General features: G+C 35.7%; 1 protein-coding gene across 1 annotated transcript in view; it reads right to left on the bottom strand.

The window, feature by feature from the left end:
- Nucleotides 1-167: 167 nt before the first annotated feature.
- Nucleotides 168-20,282, bottom strand: part of LOC127517277 (solute carrier family 12 member 5-like) — a 72,049-nt gene continuing 51,934 nt past the window's right edge. The window contains exons 9-26 of the mRNA XM_051902646.1: nucleotides 20,015-20,182; nucleotides 19,575-19,673; nucleotides 19,317-19,374; nucleotides 18,618-18,792; nucleotides 18,413-18,531; nucleotides 14,533-14,631; nucleotides 14,120-14,239; nucleotides 12,733-12,837; nucleotides 12,410-12,578; nucleotides 12,103-12,298; nucleotides 10,586-10,755; nucleotides 9,965-10,096; nucleotides 9,776-9,883; nucleotides 7,718-7,843; nucleotides 7,134-7,321; nucleotides 6,843-6,857; nucleotides 6,512-6,645; nucleotides 168-6,373 (exon numbers count right to left, since the gene is read on the bottom strand). Coding sequence (XP_051758606.1) covers nucleotides 6,282-6,373; nucleotides 6,512-6,645; nucleotides 6,843-6,857; nucleotides 7,134-7,321; nucleotides 7,718-7,843; nucleotides 9,776-9,883; nucleotides 9,965-10,096; nucleotides 10,586-10,755; nucleotides 12,103-12,298; nucleotides 12,410-12,578; nucleotides 12,733-12,837; nucleotides 14,120-14,239; nucleotides 14,533-14,631; nucleotides 18,413-18,531; nucleotides 18,618-18,792; nucleotides 19,317-19,374; nucleotides 19,575-19,673; nucleotides 20,015-20,182 — 2,273 coding nt within the window. The 3' untranslated portion in view covers nucleotides 168-6,281. The remainder of the gene's footprint in view (nucleotides 6,374-6,511; nucleotides 6,646-6,842; nucleotides 6,858-7,133; nucleotides 7,322-7,717; nucleotides 7,844-9,775; nucleotides 9,884-9,964; nucleotides 10,097-10,585; nucleotides 10,756-12,102; nucleotides 12,299-12,409; nucleotides 12,579-12,732; nucleotides 12,838-14,119; nucleotides 14,240-14,532; nucleotides 14,632-18,412; nucleotides 18,532-18,617; nucleotides 18,793-19,316; nucleotides 19,375-19,574; nucleotides 19,674-20,014; nucleotides 20,183-20,282) is intronic.

Genomic DNA, 20,282 nt, shown 5'->3' with positions numbered 1-20,282 from the left:
ATTTGATTATTTATTTAGTTTAAGTTGAGGACAGTCCCTCCGTTATCCTGAATTAAATATGTTTTAATAAAAATTACATTTCTGAGAAGAAAACTCACTCAAGACTCCACATCATAGAATAAACAACAAATGATTTCTTTCGCTTACAAATGAAAACACAAAAATAGTTGTAATAAATGACTTGAACTTTATTGCATTTTGTGCAGACAAGTCTATAAAATGGTCCAGAGAAACCATTATTCATAGAACATAGAAGCTTTTGACAAGATAAAACAATAATTTAAGATATCTAGTTTAAATATATTTTCATATAACACAATTGAGACACAATGTTCTATTTATTTTTAAAATATTAAACTTGCATGGACACACAAATTAAACAGCTAGGCTAAGATAACTATAATGTGTCATATATTTACAAAAGCAACTGCCACGGTTTAACCTCTCTTTTTCCAATAAAGTGATATGTCACAGAGTCATATACGTAAAGAAACAGAAACACTCCACCTTTTTCCCCGTTACAGTCACGCTCACAAACACGCGCCACTTTGACTCCTTGTGAGAACCGAAGCAGAAAACATAAAGCACATCACTAATCAAGATCACTGTCTTTGGATCTACACTGACTACCATACAAAAAAGTGTCAAACTGCCCTCCTATGTAGAAATGTCAGCTGTGTAGAAACGCTCTTGCACACACTGTTGGGAAAGTTTCAGAAGCATCAGAAGATGTACGCTGCCATTAGAAAGTCAGAATCAGTGCTTAAAAATTGAAGGTGAGGGCTGGAGATTTTCGGTTAAAACACCAACATGCTGAAACGGGAATCAGGAGCACTGAATGAAAGATGAACAACTTCTGCCGATCTAAAGTAACTGCAAAGCCCCTTCTGTATGGTATATCCCAAATACACAGGATAAATCAACTGTGGCAACTTCTCTTCCCATTGATTAACTTCATCAAGTCTGGCTAAACAGCCCATTCTATATGAGTCAGCATTCTCAATATTGCATTTGAACACATTTTCACACACGCCGCTTCAGCAATCACTCTTAAATAATCATTAGCACATTCTGAAACACCTGCAATTTCAAATTCAATTCGCTGGTTATTTTATAAGCCCTGTTAGTCGACTAGTAAACTGCGTTATACCAGTACAGAGCGCAACAGTGCCCGCCCACTTTTTCAGCAGCGTTGGTTCCTGAAGTATTTTTTCCATTCATTTCTCCCATAAGGATTTCAAAAAAGTCTTCGTTAAACCATTATGAGCCATGAACCAAGCCAACCAACTACGAGGTGAATCATAACACAAAGTATTTAAAAATCGGACAAAAATACAAAAGGTACAAGACTGTGTACTTAACGGTTTTAGTGAGGAAAAGAACTACAATCCCATGAAGCATTGCGAACAGCATAATCAAGTTAAAAACAATGGAGAAATATTTAAATCTATAATATATATTGAAATATTTGAATATTTTGAGAGTGTAGGGAGACTTCATGCGCAGTGGGAGTGCGTGGGGTTGTTTCGACTCTGACTGGAATTTTCTTTACAGCATCATGGGTAATGTAGTTTTTCACCACGAATTCCACTGTTAAACATGATTATTTTAATACTAAGTTGAAATAATGTGGGCTGACGGCTTCAATTAACCTCATAGATCACAGTAAGATATCTTTAAAGGTTTACAAAAAATTTACAAAAGGTCGTTGAAAATCAATTTCCCTATGGAGAAAATGAAGGGAGTTTTTACTTCTGGAACTAGACTGTTGCAGTCTATACCATTGTTGCAGGATAGTTACATGTCAACGTTGCATAAAAAACATTATGATTCATCTATATGCATTCTAACGCTGCATTCACTCGGGGCGTCGGCGTCAACGCTTCTCATTTACTTAATTACTGAATTGTGGGTTCCGTCACGTCGAGGCAGAAGTTGAAAATTTCACAACTTTTCAAGCGCCAACGCAGGCGTCAGCCAATTAGATCGCCATATGCAAATAGCCTTAGAGCAGTCGCTAGCCAATTGCGTTCATGCAACACCGGAAATAATGTGATTGGCTGTTGTCACTATGACGGTCACGTCAGCACCAAGCTTCAGACACGCCCTCCGTCAAGCGTTGATGCCGACTCCCCATGTGAATACAGCATAAGGGCACATTCACACAGAACACGTTTTTTCCATTCCACTGCTCTACTTTTCCATTATTTTTCAATGTAAACACGTACTAGACGAACGTCTTTAACCTTTGTGCTCGTGTCTCGCATCTTTTGCAACGTCTTGCGCATGACGCTGCATTCTAAATACGCGGCGCTCAAATTAAAATTAGTTAAAACGCGTCTCTAGACTTTACGCTTTTTTTAGTTCTACTGACCTGCGTCTTGTGTTTTTAACAGCAAAAGCATGTTCTGTGTAAACCGACCCTAAGGGGCCATTCACACAGAACGCGTTTTTCCATATTACCGCGCTACTTTTCCATTGTTTTTATATGTAAACATGCGCTAGATGGATGTGTTTGACAGTTTCGCTTGTGTCTTTTGCAGAATCTCATGCATGTCGCAGCGTTCTAAAAAAGTTAAAATAAGTTATTCTCACTAGACCTTTTTCTGCTCCACTGACCTGTTCTTCTTAAAAGCAAATGCGCGTTCTGTGTGAACCGGCCCTAAAGGTGTTTACTTCAGGTTCCCTACAACAGTGCTCCACAGCGAGGATGTGAAATAAGAATAAAAATACCAACAAATGTGATTGAATGTAAATATGTGAGAAAGAAACTTTGAATTTTCACAGTGCTTATTTCTAGTTATGCTTTGGCCAATTTGGGGTGACTTTGAGTTTACCGCCCCTTTCAAGGGAAGATAAGGAACGACATGCTATACAACACAAGGTTTATGACACTTCTTTATGTCTTCAGCCTTGGGGAAGGATAAGACGAATCTGATAAAATGATATCGAAAAGCCCTTTGCATCAATGTGAATTCAATTCAGATATTCTATACTTCATGATGAACGGGACTTCAGACATCATTGTCATCCGCAGAGTGAAACCTCTGTTATCCAACAGCCAATATGGCTTAATCGCGACATTGTCCCAGCATGTTTTTCTTTGCATGATTTTAAATAATGTGGAAAGTTCTCATAAAACTGCAAGTCACCCTGGCAGATACGGAAGCTCTGATTTCAATACCTATACCACTATAAACAATTCAGTAGAAAGTAATTTTAGATCCTCAAAGAACTTACTAAACTGTAATTGCATAGGACTCCAAAGAAGCCAAACTCGTCTTTTGTGTTGTAAATTCTAACATATACGGTACAGCAATGCAAAAGTTCCTTCAGATAAGATTACCATTTTAGTACATAAGCAATAAACTTGGAAGAATTATGATAGGTAGCACTTATTACATACTTTGCAATTTCTGTTTTGGATAAAAAAGATCAGTTGAGCATAACTAGAATACTGATAGATCACTTCTATGAACTTATAGACCACAACCTTTACACACTACCTTTCTACTACAAGTGTGAACTTTGACATGACCACAAATGAGGAAAGATGAGGTATGCTTGAATAGTATAAGGACAGACTGGCGGTCTGAGTCGTTTTGCCTGTCTTTGAGTTGTAGTACTCAAAACCCTGTAAAACATTTGTGAAAATTATTCACAACTCATTTGGGCGTCTGAATGTAAATACACTTTCGATTTAAATGCAAAAAACATCTATAAATATTGTTTTTTTTCTTTCTTTCGTTTTTTAAGTCTTATGTTTTGGGGGAGTGCAATATATATTTACATTTTTATGAAGGTAGCAGCAACCTCAGCACAATTTAATTTTAAAGTTTAAAACATACATTTAGTTATTTTCATTTTAAGTCTCACAGTTACACAAGACGATATTTTACTAGTCTATTTAGTAATCTAATATATTCCTTTTTTTCATCGTTGCAATTTTACAAAAAAATAAAATAGTTCTTTAGATAAATGATTTTAATATCTTCTATTTCTACTACACATGAACTAAATAATATGCTCGTGCTCGTGAATTGAACAGTCCGCATCAGTCGCTCACAGATGCTGCTTAAATGTAGCAAATTAGTGTCGTCTTTACAAATGTAAAAATAAACGAAGATGTCAGACATTCATGACAAACATTAGACATGATTTTAAAATGCTATGCAGTTAAAATATGCTTTTGTTCACACATTTGATTAGGTGAAAAAGGATGATTTCATTAGAATAAAACTGCATCTGCAACTGGTAATATCAGACACATGATATGTTTTGATGCCGTGACCCAGCACTGTCCTTTTCTATATGAAAATGCAAAGATTGGTTCGGTTTTTTTTAAAAATGTTTTTCCTCTCATATGGCACGATTTATATTTTGTGATTTGGCAAGAGATGTACTTGAATACCATGTTTTTCCATGATTACAATCAATCGAAAATTGCTGAATGAATAAATAATCTTCTTTGTAAATAAATATTTGAAATATAAATACTAATTCTTTTCTATTTACATTCCCTTAAGATATATATGTAATTCTACTATTAAATGAGATTATTCGGGATTATATCTTTATGGAATATTTGAACTGTATATGGGTTTTCAATTATACAGCAGTTCTGTTTAGACTCTCCACAGTATGTACACGTGTGTGACTGAGCAATATAATTCATGTTTGCTGATGATATTTTTCCATTTCATGGATCAAGTGAACATATTTGTGAAATAAACATATCCATCAACCCTCCAATATTATAAAACCCCTTTAAATCTACTCCAGTACAAACACACACACACGCACGCACGCACACAAGCGGTCCAGCCCTCTCAAATCGTACAGTATATGACTCTTAAAAGGCTGATGTATTCAGAGGACATGCAGATGGTCAAGGGCAAAGCTGATAGTCATTGATCCAGCAGTGCTTACATTAAACACTGGCTCACATTAAACCCTGGTCAATTCTGTCCTTGGTGTAAAAACACACCTCAGACAATTACGTGGTACACTGGAAGACTTGTTTTCAACAAAGAAAGTTTCCGCTCTATTTACCCTATGATGAACAGTAAAACAATGGAGTGACAGTATAGGAACAAAATATAAAGCCTAAAGGGGCAGTCACACTAGATTTTGAGTTTCATTCACTTACTGTACATTCATATGTAAACGAACATGGAAGAACGCAGACTTGTGTATAAACTTCTTTCGACGAATTCTAATAGTTTGAGCTGCCTGTTCAAAAGTAGCAATAAAATAATTTGATTTAAATGTCATATTTATATTAAAACGTGGAGGAAACTTTTAGTTTGGGAATTTTTCATCATCCGTATACAGTACCATTCAAAAGTTTGGGGTTGGTAAGGTTTTTTTAAAAAGAAATTAATACTTTTATTTAGGAAGGACACATTAAATTAAACAAAAGTGACTTTTATATGCATTACATGCATTTTTAATGTTTTCCACAAATACTGTTTTCAATATTGATGATAAGCATTTTAAAATGATTTCTGAAGGATCATGTGACACTGAAGACTGGAGTAATGGCTTCTGAAAATTCAGCTTTGCCATCACAGGAATAAATTACAATTTAAAATATATTCAAATAGAAAGTGTAATAATATTTCAATGTTTTTATTGTACTATGCAGCCTTAGTGAGCGCAAGAGACTTCTTTCAAAAACCTTATCGACCCCAAACTTCTGAAGTTTACATACAAATTTAAAAGAAGCTGGATGGTTTGTAATGCTTACTGAAAACCTTTCAACATTTAAAATTGACTGTTTTTGAGGTTCACACAAAATAAATAAATAAATAAATATAAAACTGTTGTTTCGCATGCTTAAAATCTAGTGTGACTGCCCCTTAAAAGTATTTTGTTAAGATATATATAATATTAGATAAAGTTTAGATGGATCAGAGTATTTGGTCAGGTGTCACTGGAGAACATGTGGTTTTGGAAATTAGTCAGAATGTCGTAATAAAAACCAACTCGATCATTTACTGATCTATGTGTAATGTAAGCTGTTGAGTTTTTGAGGTGAGAATGAGGCCAATAAGAGGAATATAGATTGAATGATTGAAGGATTAAACTTAATAATAATAATAATAATGTGGAAGAAGTGACATCTACTAAGCTGGTGTCTTTTTAGACTATGTAGTGCAAAGTCATCTGATATGTGCTGGGGCGTTATTGCTCATGGTGTAGGTAGGGGTTACTGGGACGTTCCGTTTATGCAGTGAGGGACAAGAGGTGAGGAATATTTGGTGGTTGAGCTGAGCCCCTCAAGAGTAGATGGTAATGACCTCACGTCCACCTCCACGCACGAGCAGGACCCTGTTGAGACCTTCAGTCAGGACCTCGAGGAACTCCATGTCTGTGTGTCAGAAGTTAAGAGGCTAACTTTGACATTTACATGAAAGCAGCACTGTCATACACAAGCAGGAAGTAACTTCACTGTAAAAAGTTTTAAGTCAGATAGACAGATGATTTTATTTTAGAAGAAAAAGGATACAGTTCTCTTCTCCAGTGCGGTTCCTAGGAGGTCCAGGCATGTTTAGCAGGACTAGTTTCGCTTCTTGTGACTTCTTCACGATGACCTCGTTGAGCTTCTGCGCGTGGTGCATGCGCCTGACATTCGACTGATTCCTGTATAAAACATCATACGCAGAGCACTGCAAAGACTTTTTGTGAATGTGAAGTTTCTTGATATGACTACATTTTTAGCATGTTTCTGCTTATCAGAGAGATATGAAGCATACGTTCATATGTGATAATTAAGTGTGCCATGTTTTTAAAATAATCTGAAGGACGTAGCATTAGTGTTATCTTGAAAGAGTACTCACAGGTTCTCCCATTCCCTGAGGCATGAGCAAAGGAAAATAATGGTGAACAACCCAGTGAACAGAGAAATACAGGAACAGCACAAATTCAACCACATTTTAAAATGAACGTAATTAAAAAACAACCTCAATTACTTTTTTTTAGCCATAACTACAAAGGTAAGGATGTGCCATTTCATTTATCGGGCAATTATTGATCAAAAACCATATGTATTTTTAATTTACATTTTTTTATTGATTTATTATAGCTGACACAATATATACTTAGTAGAGACTGTCATTATCTTGACTCACGGTTTCATGTTGAACATATCCTTTATGTTTTCAGGGTTGGCCACAGCTGGGTTATTGGTCTTCTCCGTTTCGTCCGTCCAGGTCATCTGAATCTCCTCTCCGGGGCTCATGGCCACTGGTGTGGGAGCAGTAGGGGAGGTGGGGCTAGTGGGGGTGGGGGTGGCATTTTTTCCCTGAATGAGTTGAACCTGTCGAGGACGGGAGAGACGGACAGACTAAGAGAAAGGTAAAAAGAGTGAGAGGGTAGAGAGGGATACAAAAAAAATTAAGAAGTGAGAATTGTCGCATTTCTGGTAACCTTGTTTTCAGAAGGATAAAGAAAAAGATAGGAAGAGAGGGAGAGAGAAACACTGCCAGGGTGTTAACAGAAGAGAACGATTTTCTAGTAGATAATGACTGAGAGAAGAGAGAGAATTGCAAAAATAGAAAGTGATAAAGAGATGCTATCTTCATGGCTGATAGGTCCGTGTTATCATCTAATCGGCCAGAAGGAAGGGCGTGATTAGCTCAAATGGAAAACACACACAAAGTCACATGCTTGATGGATAAATGCATAGAGAAAAAAACTGCAAGACAGCAGCTACCTCCTCCTCTGGTTTCTCTTCGCCACTTCCTGTCACGGACTCCTCAGCGATACTCCTCTGGGGGTGCAGGTTTGAAGGGTTCTTTCGCCGAATAGAGCCACGGGACACATCTGTGATGCTCTGAATCTGAAGAGACAACATCAGAGCTGTTAGACTGATTCAAACGGCTAGATTTATAATATTTACCTATTATGTATCTAATTAAATATTGATGTCTGTTAGAATAAACCTTGTGAAAATGAAGTGTGCTTAAAGAGTTAGTTCACACAAAAATGAAAATTCTGTCATTACTTACTCACCCACATGTAGTTCCAAACCCGAAAGACTTTTGTTCATCTTCGGAACACAAATGAAGATCTTTTTGATGAAATCTGAGCTTTCGGTCCCTCCATAGACAGCTACGCGACTGACACTTTGACGCTTCATAAAGTTCATAAAGAGATCGTAAAACTAATCCATATGAATTGAGCGGTTCAGTCCAAATTTTCTGAAGAGACTTTATATTTTCTGAATCACTTTATATGATGAACAGATTCTTTTAGAATTTAAAATTTAGGCATTGATCAGCGAACATAAACTGAAGCTTAATCAAAACTGCGTAACACACAAGAATGAACCTCATTGGTTCTCACACGTCAAGCAAACATGCTTGAGCTTCTGTTTACCACAACTGATGTGTGTGTTGATGAATGTTTATATGTGAATAAAAGCCTAAATTCAATCTGTTCATCATATAAAGTTATCATGTCTCTTCAGAAAATTTGGACTAAACCACTCAATTCAAATGGATTAGTTTTACGATGTATTTATGAACTTTTTGAAGTGGTCTGAAAGTGGTTTTCACGTAGCTGTCTATGGAGGGACAGAAAACTCTTGTTTTCCGAAGATGAATGAAAGTCTTACGGGTTTGGAACGACATGAAGGTGAGTAATTAATGACAGAATTTTCATTTTAGGGTGAACTAGCCCTTTAACTGTATTGAATGTGCACTTGTAGTTCAAAGTTCAAAGTATATTTGAATTTGCAGATAATAATGAAATAAAGGTAACTTAAGTGCACTTAAAAAGAGTACACTTTTAGGACTGTTTTAACACAGTTAAGTACACTTTTAAAAAGTGCAATGCAATAATGTAATTACATTTCAAATGTAATTATATCAAATTAAAAGTTTTACTTTAAAGTACATTTTAAATCATTATGTTTTAATAATCTTTTGTCATGCTTTAAAGTACACTTATTTTGATCTGTTGACTAAAAAACTAAAGCACATGTAAAGTCGTAAAAAAATGTAACCGTAGTCACTTGTAAAAAAGAAGAGTGCCCTAACTATATTGAATGTGCACTTCAAATCTTAAAAGTATATACGATGAAATAAAAGGCCATTTAAGTGTACTTAAAGAGAGTACCCTTTAAAGACTGTTTATTTACACACTTAACTATACTTTTACTTGAAATTTAAATCATTATGTTTTAATAATATTTTGTCATGCTTTAAAGAAGTACACTTATTTTTATGTGCTGATTGACACGCTAAAGCACATGTAATGTACATGATTATAATTTGAACTGTAGTGTTTTTTGATATTACATCAATAAATTTTAAATGTACTAAATTGCAACTTCATCATTACAAATATGAAATTACAAATCTACTTAAATACATTAAATTACATTTAAGTTTCAATAGAAATTACATTAAATAGTTTTTACCACAAATGCTTGCCAGTACATTCGGCAATACACTTTAACCATATTTCAAAGACAATAGAATTGTGAAATTAAAAATAAATATATACTTAAGCGGATCAAAAAGCACTCTGAAGTTCAGCTAATTGCACTTAATATCAGTTTAAACTATAACAAATTTTCATTTAATCGCATAACATGCAATTAAGTGTCAAAAAACATATAGTTTATAGTATATAACACATAGTATATTCTCTTAAAATATATTATTTTCATAATAAGCACTCTTTTAAAAAAAATGCTAAAATGGACTTCTTTTTCACAAGGGAAGACTATTCTGTGATTTGTGTGGATCTGTGGGAGCATCAATACCTCTCTCTCACGCTCGTTCTTGGTAAGGTGCATCTCCTTGAGGATTTTTGATCGCTGCTCCATCACCAGGGTCTTTTCGTAAGTGTAGGCCGAGATGTCGCTGTCATGCTTGAATTAAATAAACAAACAAGTTAGAATGTTGGTCGCCAGTATCAACTCGTGTGTGAAGGAAGTGTGTTTGTTCCTCACCATTTCAACCACCTCAACCTCAGCATCGAAGCGCAGGTGATAGAGGAACGTCATCAGGTCTTTCTTCATCTGAATACTGTTGTCGTCCATCTGAGCCACAGTGAAGATACGCATCTTGCACTTCCTCCACACCTACAGTTGAAGCACAGTTATTGATTGCCCAGTATATTAATGAAGTTAGTATATCATTCAAAGACATGAAATGAATGCGGTCTCTGTTTCGATCCCTAGTGTGTGGCCTTACTAGGCAGCAACTGATTTAAGGCACTGAAATGAAACCTTAATTGCAACACTTTACATAATGAATTCCTATAGTGTTTGACGTTAACATGTTGCTATGCTAACAGAAACTCACAGATAACAGATAAGCACAACAACAACTACATAGCACACACAAATATTGGGTGAAATAGAGTTATGTCTAATTACTATTTTTAACATTTTTTTTAGTATTAAATTAAATATATAGTATAACATACTTAAATATTTTAAATTGAAATGCTCCTCAATGGCCATCTCTGAACAAGAAATGAATGGTCCTTTTGGCTAACTTCAATAACTCTGCCCACCATTGCTCAGACTGTAATTGCTGTAATTGTGTGTGTGTGTGTGTGTGTGTACCTTGTGCTGGCGCAGAAGAAAGGGAAGGAGCATGAGCATGCCTCCGTCATGGACAATCCACCACACGTCAATGTAGCCCTCAGTGAAACGCTCTCCATTTGACGGATATGCAGAGATGTTCTTCGGAACCATCAAAGCCAACTGAGCTGCGGTGGTCTCCCTAACAATCTCTGTGGGGGGAAAAAACATAACAATATTGTTATGACCCTGAGTGTTCTCCTTACCTGTTGGTGGCAGATTGTGGTCACTCCCCATGTTTACTGATAACTAGAGGAGTAGAATATATAAGGGCTCTGGGTTTTCATTTGGGTTAGCACTCTCTGTGGGATAGTTCTCTCAGGAGCGGCTCTTGACCAGAATGTAACATCTCATTGATTTTTTTTTTTTTTTATACATTTCTTATATCATGTAGCTTTTTTGTTTTTCCTTTGTTTCTTTGTTTTCCCTAGACTTAAGTTTATTATTTGTGATTATGGTTATATTTGTGACAGAGAATAAAACAATTTGTATTCATTAAACACTGGTGTGTGATCCCTTTATGTTGGGGGTTGAAACAAATCTTTTGTTTCGAATCAGTGTTTCGGAGCGTGTATCAAACTGCCAAAGTCACGTGATTTCAGTAAACGAGGCTTCGTTATGTCATAAGTATTTCGAAATTTCAATGGTTCACCACTGGGGGGCGTGACTTTGGCAGTTTGATAAACGCTCGGAACCACTCATTCGAAACAAAAGATTTGTAAAGCTTCGAAGCTTCATGAAGCAGTGTTTTGAAATCGCCCATCACTAGATATAAGTCGTTATTTTGGGGGTTTTTTGGCACACAAAAAGTATTCTTGTCACTTCATAACATTAACTTTGAACCACTGTAGTCATATGAACTATTTTAAATATGCCTTTAGTAGCTTTCTGGGCTTTGAAAGTGTTAATTATCTTGCGGTCAATGGAGGCCTCACTGAGCCATCGGATTTTATCAAAAATATCTTAATTTGTGTTCCGAAGATGAACGAAGGTCTTACGGGTTTGGAATGACATGAGGGCAAGTAATTAATGACAGAATTTTCATTTTTGGGTGAATTAACCCTTTAACAGGCTATGGTAACAACTGCAGGTAACCACATTTTACACTGTAACAAGCTTCACCCTGAAACACTCAGCGCATATTGAAATAAATGACAGGCTTTGTGATTTGATAAATCACACAAAGCCATATTGCAAATTAAATTTTATTTCAATTTTTATGACTAGGGCTGCATGATTTTAAGCAATCATGCAGCCCTAGTCATTCACATGCATGCAGTTAATATTCATCTATGAAGATATCTATGTACTGTATCCTTTATCATTGTTTATCATTGCTCATAACAGAACCTGTGTTATCATAAGCAGTAAATCTACATTGACACAAAAGTCATGAAAACACAGGTAAAAAGGTCATCAACCAGATATGAGAGATCTTTGCCTCACTGTCTAAACTAACCCACCACATATGAAAATCCATGTCTAGTCTTTGGTCTTACCAATAAAGTTTCTGCAACGGTGGTGCTCCTCAGCTTGTTTCCAGTTCTTGGGGAAGCTGACCAGAACCGCATTGTGGCGGAGGCCACCTAAACCTCCAGCTTGGATCAGATGTGAGGTGGCGTCCCGCAGGTTAGAGGAGATCACTACCTGACTGAATCCCTTCACCTTCTCAATCTCCATCAGCTTTCTTAGGGACTGAGAGAGATGGAGGTTATTAGTGTCTCATTTCATGTAAGAATGGATCATTGCCTCTTGTGTTTGGCTTGAGTTGTGTGTGTGTGTGTGTGTGTGTGTGTGTATGCATACTTGGTCTGCTTTCTGTGCCTGTGGTTGGTTGTTTAAGTAGGTGCCCTCCACACACGCTCCCACGATGGTCAGGCCTTTGCCTGCTTTCAACTGATTGGTCAGCGACAGCAGTCGAGGTTGCTCTACATTCTGCTCTCCATCCAAACCCATAAGAACCAGAATCTGGGGCCTGGAATATTGATAACATTTTGAATTATGATGAACATTTTAATTAATTCTCAATATTTTGGAAGAATGTAGTTTGACGTGTGACAACTATAAACTTGTTCACAGGAAAAACTTGTTTGTTGTGTTCACAGGCATATTATTGATCCATCACTAACCTCCAGTTTTTAGTGTGAGGAGGACCTTCCTCCAGCCTCATCAGAGCATAGCGGGCGGCACTCAGAGAGATGCCACGTATCCCATCGCCCCACTCTTTCTCTGCCCTAAAAAGACAGAACACACAGCCATTTTGGATTTTGTGATGGGGCTTAGATATTTTATTGATCAATTCCAAATTTTTAGCTTAGTTTGTGTGGATCAGGGGGTTTCAAACTAGTGTCTTAAATTATAACTTTACAAGATTATATATTATATATTTAACATGATAATTTGGTGATATTACTGTTTTATTTAGTGTTTTAAAGACACAAAAGGTCAGAAATGATGAGATTACAATTTTTTATTCTTTTGACATCACTAGTTTCTAAAAAAAATAAAAAATAAAAAAATAAAGGTGTATACATTTAATATTATTAATAGATATTGCTGTCAACCTAATCAAATTATAGTACTGTTCAAAAGTTTGGGTCAATACATATATATATTTTTAAAGAAATCAATACTTTTATTCAGCAAGGACATTCAATTTATCAAAAGTGACTGTAAAGACACGTTATAAATTTCTGTTACAAAAAATGCTGTTTTTTTAGACTTTCTATTCATCAACAGATCCTAAAATAAATATTTTCACAAAGATATTAAGCTGATATCAACATTGATAGTAATTAGAAAGTTTCTTGAGCAGCAAATCAGCTATTAGAATGGTTTCTGAAGGATCATGTGACACTGAAGACTGGAGCAATGATGCAGAAAAAATTACATTTTAAAATATATTAAAATAGAAAACATTAATCATTGTAATAATATTTCAAAATATTACTGTTTTTACTGTTAAAAAAAAAAGCTTTGGTGAGCATTAAAAAAAATCTTATCAACCCCAAACATTATTGTAAATACTCTGCAGATAATATTTTAATCATTTACTTTAGCTTTATTACATCATAACAGAGAATATAAAATCAAATATTTGAACTCTGGAAACATGCTATCTTTATAATAGTTAATATTTATCTAAAACTGTACAAAAGGGTCTTTATACAGCATCAACATAAAATTCTATCATTATATTCTAGGAAGAGGGTCTTTTGTAAGGGGATCATCTTATTTGGGAGGCCAAGGGTTAAAAACCTCTGGATTAGGTAAGAATCATTAATCCGTGTCTTCCACTAATAGTCATCTAAAACTATATACGTTTACTGTGAATAATTACTTGGCCGCATTCGTCAAGCCTTTAAATAAATCCTCTAGCAAAAAAGCTAAAAACTGTACAGACAACAATGCCTTTTCTGCCAAGAGTGAGATTGATCTAGGTTGTGTGAAAATCATTAGGTTTTTTCCTTTTTTTGTCGAGTCGCTTCCCCCTGAGGCTCATTTAGGTTCGCTTACCCGCAGAATTCGATGTACTTGTAGATGCAGCCGGCGATCCCCATGGCAACAATGGCGTAGTACCAGGAGCACAGGAACATCAGGGTGAGACACAAGCTCATGCCCAAGAGTGACAAAGCCCTGGAGAAAGATCATAGACGGTCTCATGCTCATTTGTCCAGTTAGCAATTGCTCACAGTTATATAATTTTGGTGTCAGGCAGCTGTGTTTATACTAATTATGATAACCGCCACAGGTGAGTGTATTCTTAGTGGAAGAAGGACTTAATTATGTGGTGTGATGTCTGTAGCCTTCGCTTTAACATTAAAGGTTACAAAAGACTAGACTTTTAACTTTCATCAACTCAAACCAAAGATACTTTCCGTCACTGACTCAAACCTAAGTGAGCAGGAGTATGTGTGTAATTAATATACCAGTGGTAGAACTTAAAGCGTGGCCTCCAGTTCGGGGTCCTGAGGAGAGTCTGCAGCGCACAGGCCAGGTTTACAAACATGTAGCACATGAGAAAGAACCTGTGGGGGGAAACAGAGCCAAACTTCATCAGTATATGTAATATTGAGGAAATACTTCCCCTTGGAAGTTTTTATGCTTTGTTTTGCAGCAATGAACCACTATTTATTTGAAAACAATTTATTTGAACCACTAATTTGAAAACAAATTGGCTTTTATTAGAGTTACTGAACACAAATTAATAATTTGCATAAGTATTAAGTATTTAGTCAGCATTAGATTTTTTTTTTTTTTCAATTTTAAACAATATTTATATTATTATTTTAAAATAATAATATAATTAAAGAAAATATTATTATTATAAATAATATTTTTTTTACCATATTTTATTGATATTCAGAAGAGGGAAAAAAAAGAAAAAGAAAAAGGAACAAGAACAGAAGAGAAGAAAAAAAAATGAAAGCACAAACAGGGTAAAATATAGTATACACTGTACAGGAACCACACTAGTAACACACAAAAGCCATAAAAAAATGTTACAATGTTACAATGCATATGCACTGACATTAATTGACAATCACTAATTAGCCCATTTTTAACTAACATAAATAAGTATAACCAAGCTGGAGGCCACCCAAGGGAATACAAGGGAATGTAGAAAAACCTTGTCATAAAGGTGCAGTAAGTGATTTCTGAGAAACGCTGTGGAAATGGATTGGTCTATAGCCCGGAACACACCAAGCCGATGGCCGACTAAGTTTTCTCATTGTGTTCCGCACCGTCGACTGAAGTTGGTCCTCGTCGGCTTTTTTTGGCCGATTCTACATCGGCGTCGGAGCTTGTCGGTCAGTCGGGCCATCTGATCATTCTGATTGGCTGTTCAGCTACTGCCACCTGCTGGTACGGAAAGGCATTACTTCTTATGCAGGCGCAGAGTGTCGGTTTGGTGTGTCAGGACAACTTTGGACCCAGACGCTGCCGACGTGAGCCAACTCCGCAGTCTGCTTTTGTCGCCACTAGTTCGTCGGCGTCGGCTTGGTGTGTTCCGGGCTTAAGCAACACAACACGCTTGTAGCCAATCAGCAGTAGGGGGCGTGTCCACTAATGATGGGGGAGGAGAGAGAGTGAGCAAGAGGGAAATTTAAAGAAAGACTATAGAAAGAGAGATGGCTGAGAGACATTACAAAAGAGAAAAGGTCAGAGGAATATCACTGAAAAAAGAAGGGTTATGATCAGGCAAGAGCTTTTGGACCCGCGTTAAAGGGATAGTTCACCCAAAAATGAAATTTTTTTTCATTTACTCACCCTCAAGTTGTTCCAAACCTGTATGAATTTCTTTGTTCTGATGAACACAAAAGAAGATATTTGGAAGAATGTTTGTAATCAAGTAAATTTATATTTTTTCCTACTATGGTAGGCAATGGGGCGAGATCTGCTTGGTTACAAACATTCTTCCAAATATCTTCCTTTGTGTTCAGCAGAACAAATAAATTTATACAGGTTTGGAACTACTTGAGGGTGAGTAAATGATGACAAAATTTTTGGGTGAACTATCCCTTTAACATTAGAAAAACTTTCCAGCACTGGAGAGACCTGAAAATGGGAAGGCCTGAAAATGGATGTCGAGGTTGGGTTGTTTCTGTTCCATATGTGAGTAACATTGGTTTTGCTGTTTCACAGAACCAAGATATGCTGTTGTTGTAATGTTAGTTATAGTAACAGGACAGTTTTAACTGTCATTGTTTGTCTGGAGTTGGTGTGCTGCTGGTGACTAACAACAAATTCTTTATTGTATATACTCTTGCGTACTGTATTTTCACTTTATGTTATTCCTTTTCGTTCGTTCTTCATCTTCGCTTTATTTTTCGCAAAACATTATTTTGCTTTGCTTCAGCTATGATCAGGTGCGGATTAATGCACAGGCTTGCCTAGGCTGCAGCCACATGTGCAGGGGCCCTGGATTGGCCAGACTTTTTTTATTATTTTAAATTTACTTAAGCGCGAACAAAAAAGACTCTCATTGGCTCATAAGAAACATTAAAAAAATAATAATAAGTAGGTGATTGGATAGATGGATAGATCTGTCCAATCAGCTGCTGGTCAAATCATGTCAATCATTTTCATTTAAGTCACTGCTATTGCTAGAGGCATAGCGGCAAAATGTCCGAAAGAAAGTACGATAGTGGAGCACAAAAACCTAAAATACAAAGGTTACAAGAAAAACGTGACCAAGATCTCTAAATTGACAGGATACATCAAGACAGGAAGTGGTGAAGTCACGCAGTCTGTGAGGGAGAGATCGTTAACGACAGGAAATCCAAACATTTGCCTATCATTCATCGACCTCAAATACGGCTTATCACTTGAAACATGTAAGTAGCAACTTTAAAAGTCCGCTCACTTTAATGTTAGCCTAGTCCTAGATAAATGTGCGCTATTATTTGCCACATATCCAAGTGTTTGCGTGGAGAGCGCGATTACTGCATGACATGGAGGCGTCGGTGTGATCACTTGCACTTAACTTAAAATACTCCGTCATTTTAGTCATACAGATAAGAGTAATCCAAACTGTAAAGGGTCCACTTTTATTTCTGTAAACTCACAATAACAGCAAAACGTTTTGCTTTTGTAAAATAATGAAAACAATCAGGAGGGGTGTGTTTGTTTGGGTTGATTTAAAATATCAACAGTCCTTCTCAGAAATCACATACTGCATCTTTAAGGAAACTGTTAGCTGGGACTGCAAGTGAGATCTCTCATTACTCATTATGAGAGAGCTCAGTCGTTCCATGGATATAATTTTAACATTTTCCCTGTGCAACTGACTCACAGTAGGAGGCTTGGTCTTGATCCACTCGAGTAAAACACATCTTCTTGCAACTAAAAGAAGCTTATGTAATAGTTTTTGGCATGTATTTGTTAGTGGAGTTCCTTCTGAGATATTCAATAAAACAAATCCAGCACCATTTTTATCTCCCTATTAAAAATCTTACATAATTCTTTTGTTATTTTCCCCCAAAATGTATATTAAGGGGCACTGCCACACACAATGATAGTAAGATTCCACCTTTTTACATTTGACACATCGAGGAGACATTGTATAGTTTATATTATTTAAAAACTGAGGTGAACACTGAAGCCTGTGAAGAATCCTGTATTGAAGTTTTCTGAGTCTTTTTTTTCCCAGAGACTCAATTTTCCAATTTAAAAATAATATTTAAAAAAATATTATTATTATTATTATTATTATATAAAATATGTATTTATTATATTAAATTAAAATATATAAACATTTATTTATATAAAATAATATAATTACAGATAAATAATATTTTTAAATAAAAAAAAAATATATATATATACACATATATATATATATATATATATATATATAGAATTTGACAACTCGTAAAATATGTACGATTTAGCAAAAAACGTATGAATTCGTAAGAGCGAGGTCGTACGAATTTATATGAATTAGCCACCTCGTAAAATACGTACGAATTGCTGTGAGATCGGGTTGATTAAACATAGATTAATGATACTTGAACGTTTTGCTCTACAACATAAACTGCACACAACATCAAGTTATGTTTACCACATAAAACCCCATTATAAAAACCCATAAGAAAATCTCGAGGGAACCACTGGAGAATTATTCTTCTGGGTTTTGGTGACTTCCCTGTAGCACTCTATTGAAGACCAAGCTTTTGGAAAATAGGCTATTCAGCATAGTGAAGAAGTTTTATTACAGCAATAGTGAGTGGAAACTGTTTATTGCTGTTCTTTCTCTGGGAATCATAAAGAATAAGGTGCGCTGTGTGCATTTGGGTAGTTGCTTACATAGACAGAATGGGTGCGACTGAATCCAGGGAGGCAATGAGGATGCCAATCTCACAGATGCAGGCCGTCAGGAGGAGAGCCCATGTAGGTTCACCGTTAGCTTTGCCATGACCAAACACCTGTAAAATGAAGAAATACCACTTAGTATGATCAAGTATCGAAGCATCAACAGAGAGATAATCAGAGGGCAAACATATACATGTACCCTGAGGAAAGGAATGATGCCATCACGGGAGATAGCTTGAAGGAGGCGGGGCGCTCCTGTCAAACTCTGAAGCCCCGCCCCACAGGTGGAGAAGAAGGAGCCAAACACAATGACCCAGGGCGAGGGCCATGCCAGAGTGCCAATAACCAAGTTACCGTTGACGCCTTCCCCAAATCTGTGTTTTGAACAGTGTTGATATTGTTTACTAATAGTGTTAAAAATAATTTTCGGTAACTGAAATAAGGCTGAAATAAAATATAAAAATTTGATATAATTTTTAAATATTTATAAATATAAAATGAATAAATATAAATTTAGAAAAGTTAATCTTAAAAAACTTCAAAGAAAATTAGAAATTAACAGAAATAAAATTAAGTTTAAGTTGAAATACTAAAATTACTAAAACTTAAAAAACACATTACAGCTAAACAGAAATATTTTAAGACTAATAAACATGACAAAAGTACATAAAAAATTACTAAAACTTCAACTAAAATTAAATTTAAAATATTTTACTTTAAAAAAAAGTTTTTATGTGGAAATTATTTTAATTAATTAAAATAAAAGCTTATTTATATATACTGAATCCAAAGTAAATCAAAAGCAGAACTAGTATTATTATGGTTAAAAAATATTAACAAAAACTATAATACTATATCAGTGATGCTAAAATAACCCTGAGTAGAACAACAGACTCACTTGTCCCTCAAAACGACTCCATCCACACAGGCTCCGAACAGAATCACACTAGACATGTCTGCGAGAGCAAAAATTTAGGAGGACGACACACAGCTCCTATTTCAGCTATTTTACCACAGATGAAAAACATCAAGTCTTATCATTTTATTATTGTTGTTGGATATCCAATTACACTGTATCTTGTATATTTCAAGATGTGCAGTTCTGCACTGTGTGAAAGTCATGGGTCATTTATTTAAGCCAAGCCGTAAAGGATACAGATAAAGGAGGTGGTTGTGATGGCCAGGATGGTACCAATAGGGATGGACTTCTGAGCATCCTGCAGGTCACCAGAACGGTTGGAACCAGCCATGATACCTGTGACACACACACACACATTATATCTGGAAGCTCTGGTCAGTTATTGCTTAGATTGAAGGTAACAAATGTCATAAGAACAAAAAACATCAAACTTTCAAGAAAATAGAAAATAAAAAAAAAAATCATTTTGATTAGATTATATAACAATCTTGTTTTTAACTGTTAGTCATTTAATTTTAATTCATTTTATTTTATTTTTTCTTTATCCAATGAAAACTGATTTTAAGTAATAATTAAAAACAAAAATATAGATTCATAAGTCTGATTCAAATTAATGTGACTATACATGTAAAATATGGCAATAATAAAGTATACACACAGACAACTGTTGTACTGACCTGTGACAGAAGGGAAGTAGATCCCAACCAGCAGGGTGAAGAAGCTGGTAATGTCAGCCAGGACATATCGGTTAGTGTTGGTTAGTGGGGCCTCAGGGTCGAGTACTGCCGATATACCTCGTTTCTCTATGAATGAATTTTTCTCCGCAAACATGCTGAAAAGGTTTTCTGTGAAGAAGAAAAAAGATTCACAATTCTCCATGTATTTTCAAAACAAAATTACATCAAATACAGAATCAGTACATTTTTTGAACATCAAAGCTAAACA

The sequence above is a fragment of the Ctenopharyngodon idella genome, chromosome 8, assembly GCF_019924925.1.
Source record: "Ctenopharyngodon idella isolate HZGC_01 chromosome 8, HZGC01, whole genome shotgun sequence".
In the NCBI taxonomy this organism is placed as follows: domain Eukaryota; kingdom Metazoa; phylum Chordata; class Actinopteri; order Cypriniformes; family Xenocyprididae; genus Ctenopharyngodon; species Ctenopharyngodon idella.
Note: the sequence above shows the minus strand (reverse complement) of the source record. Positions and strands in the feature narration are given on the sequence as shown.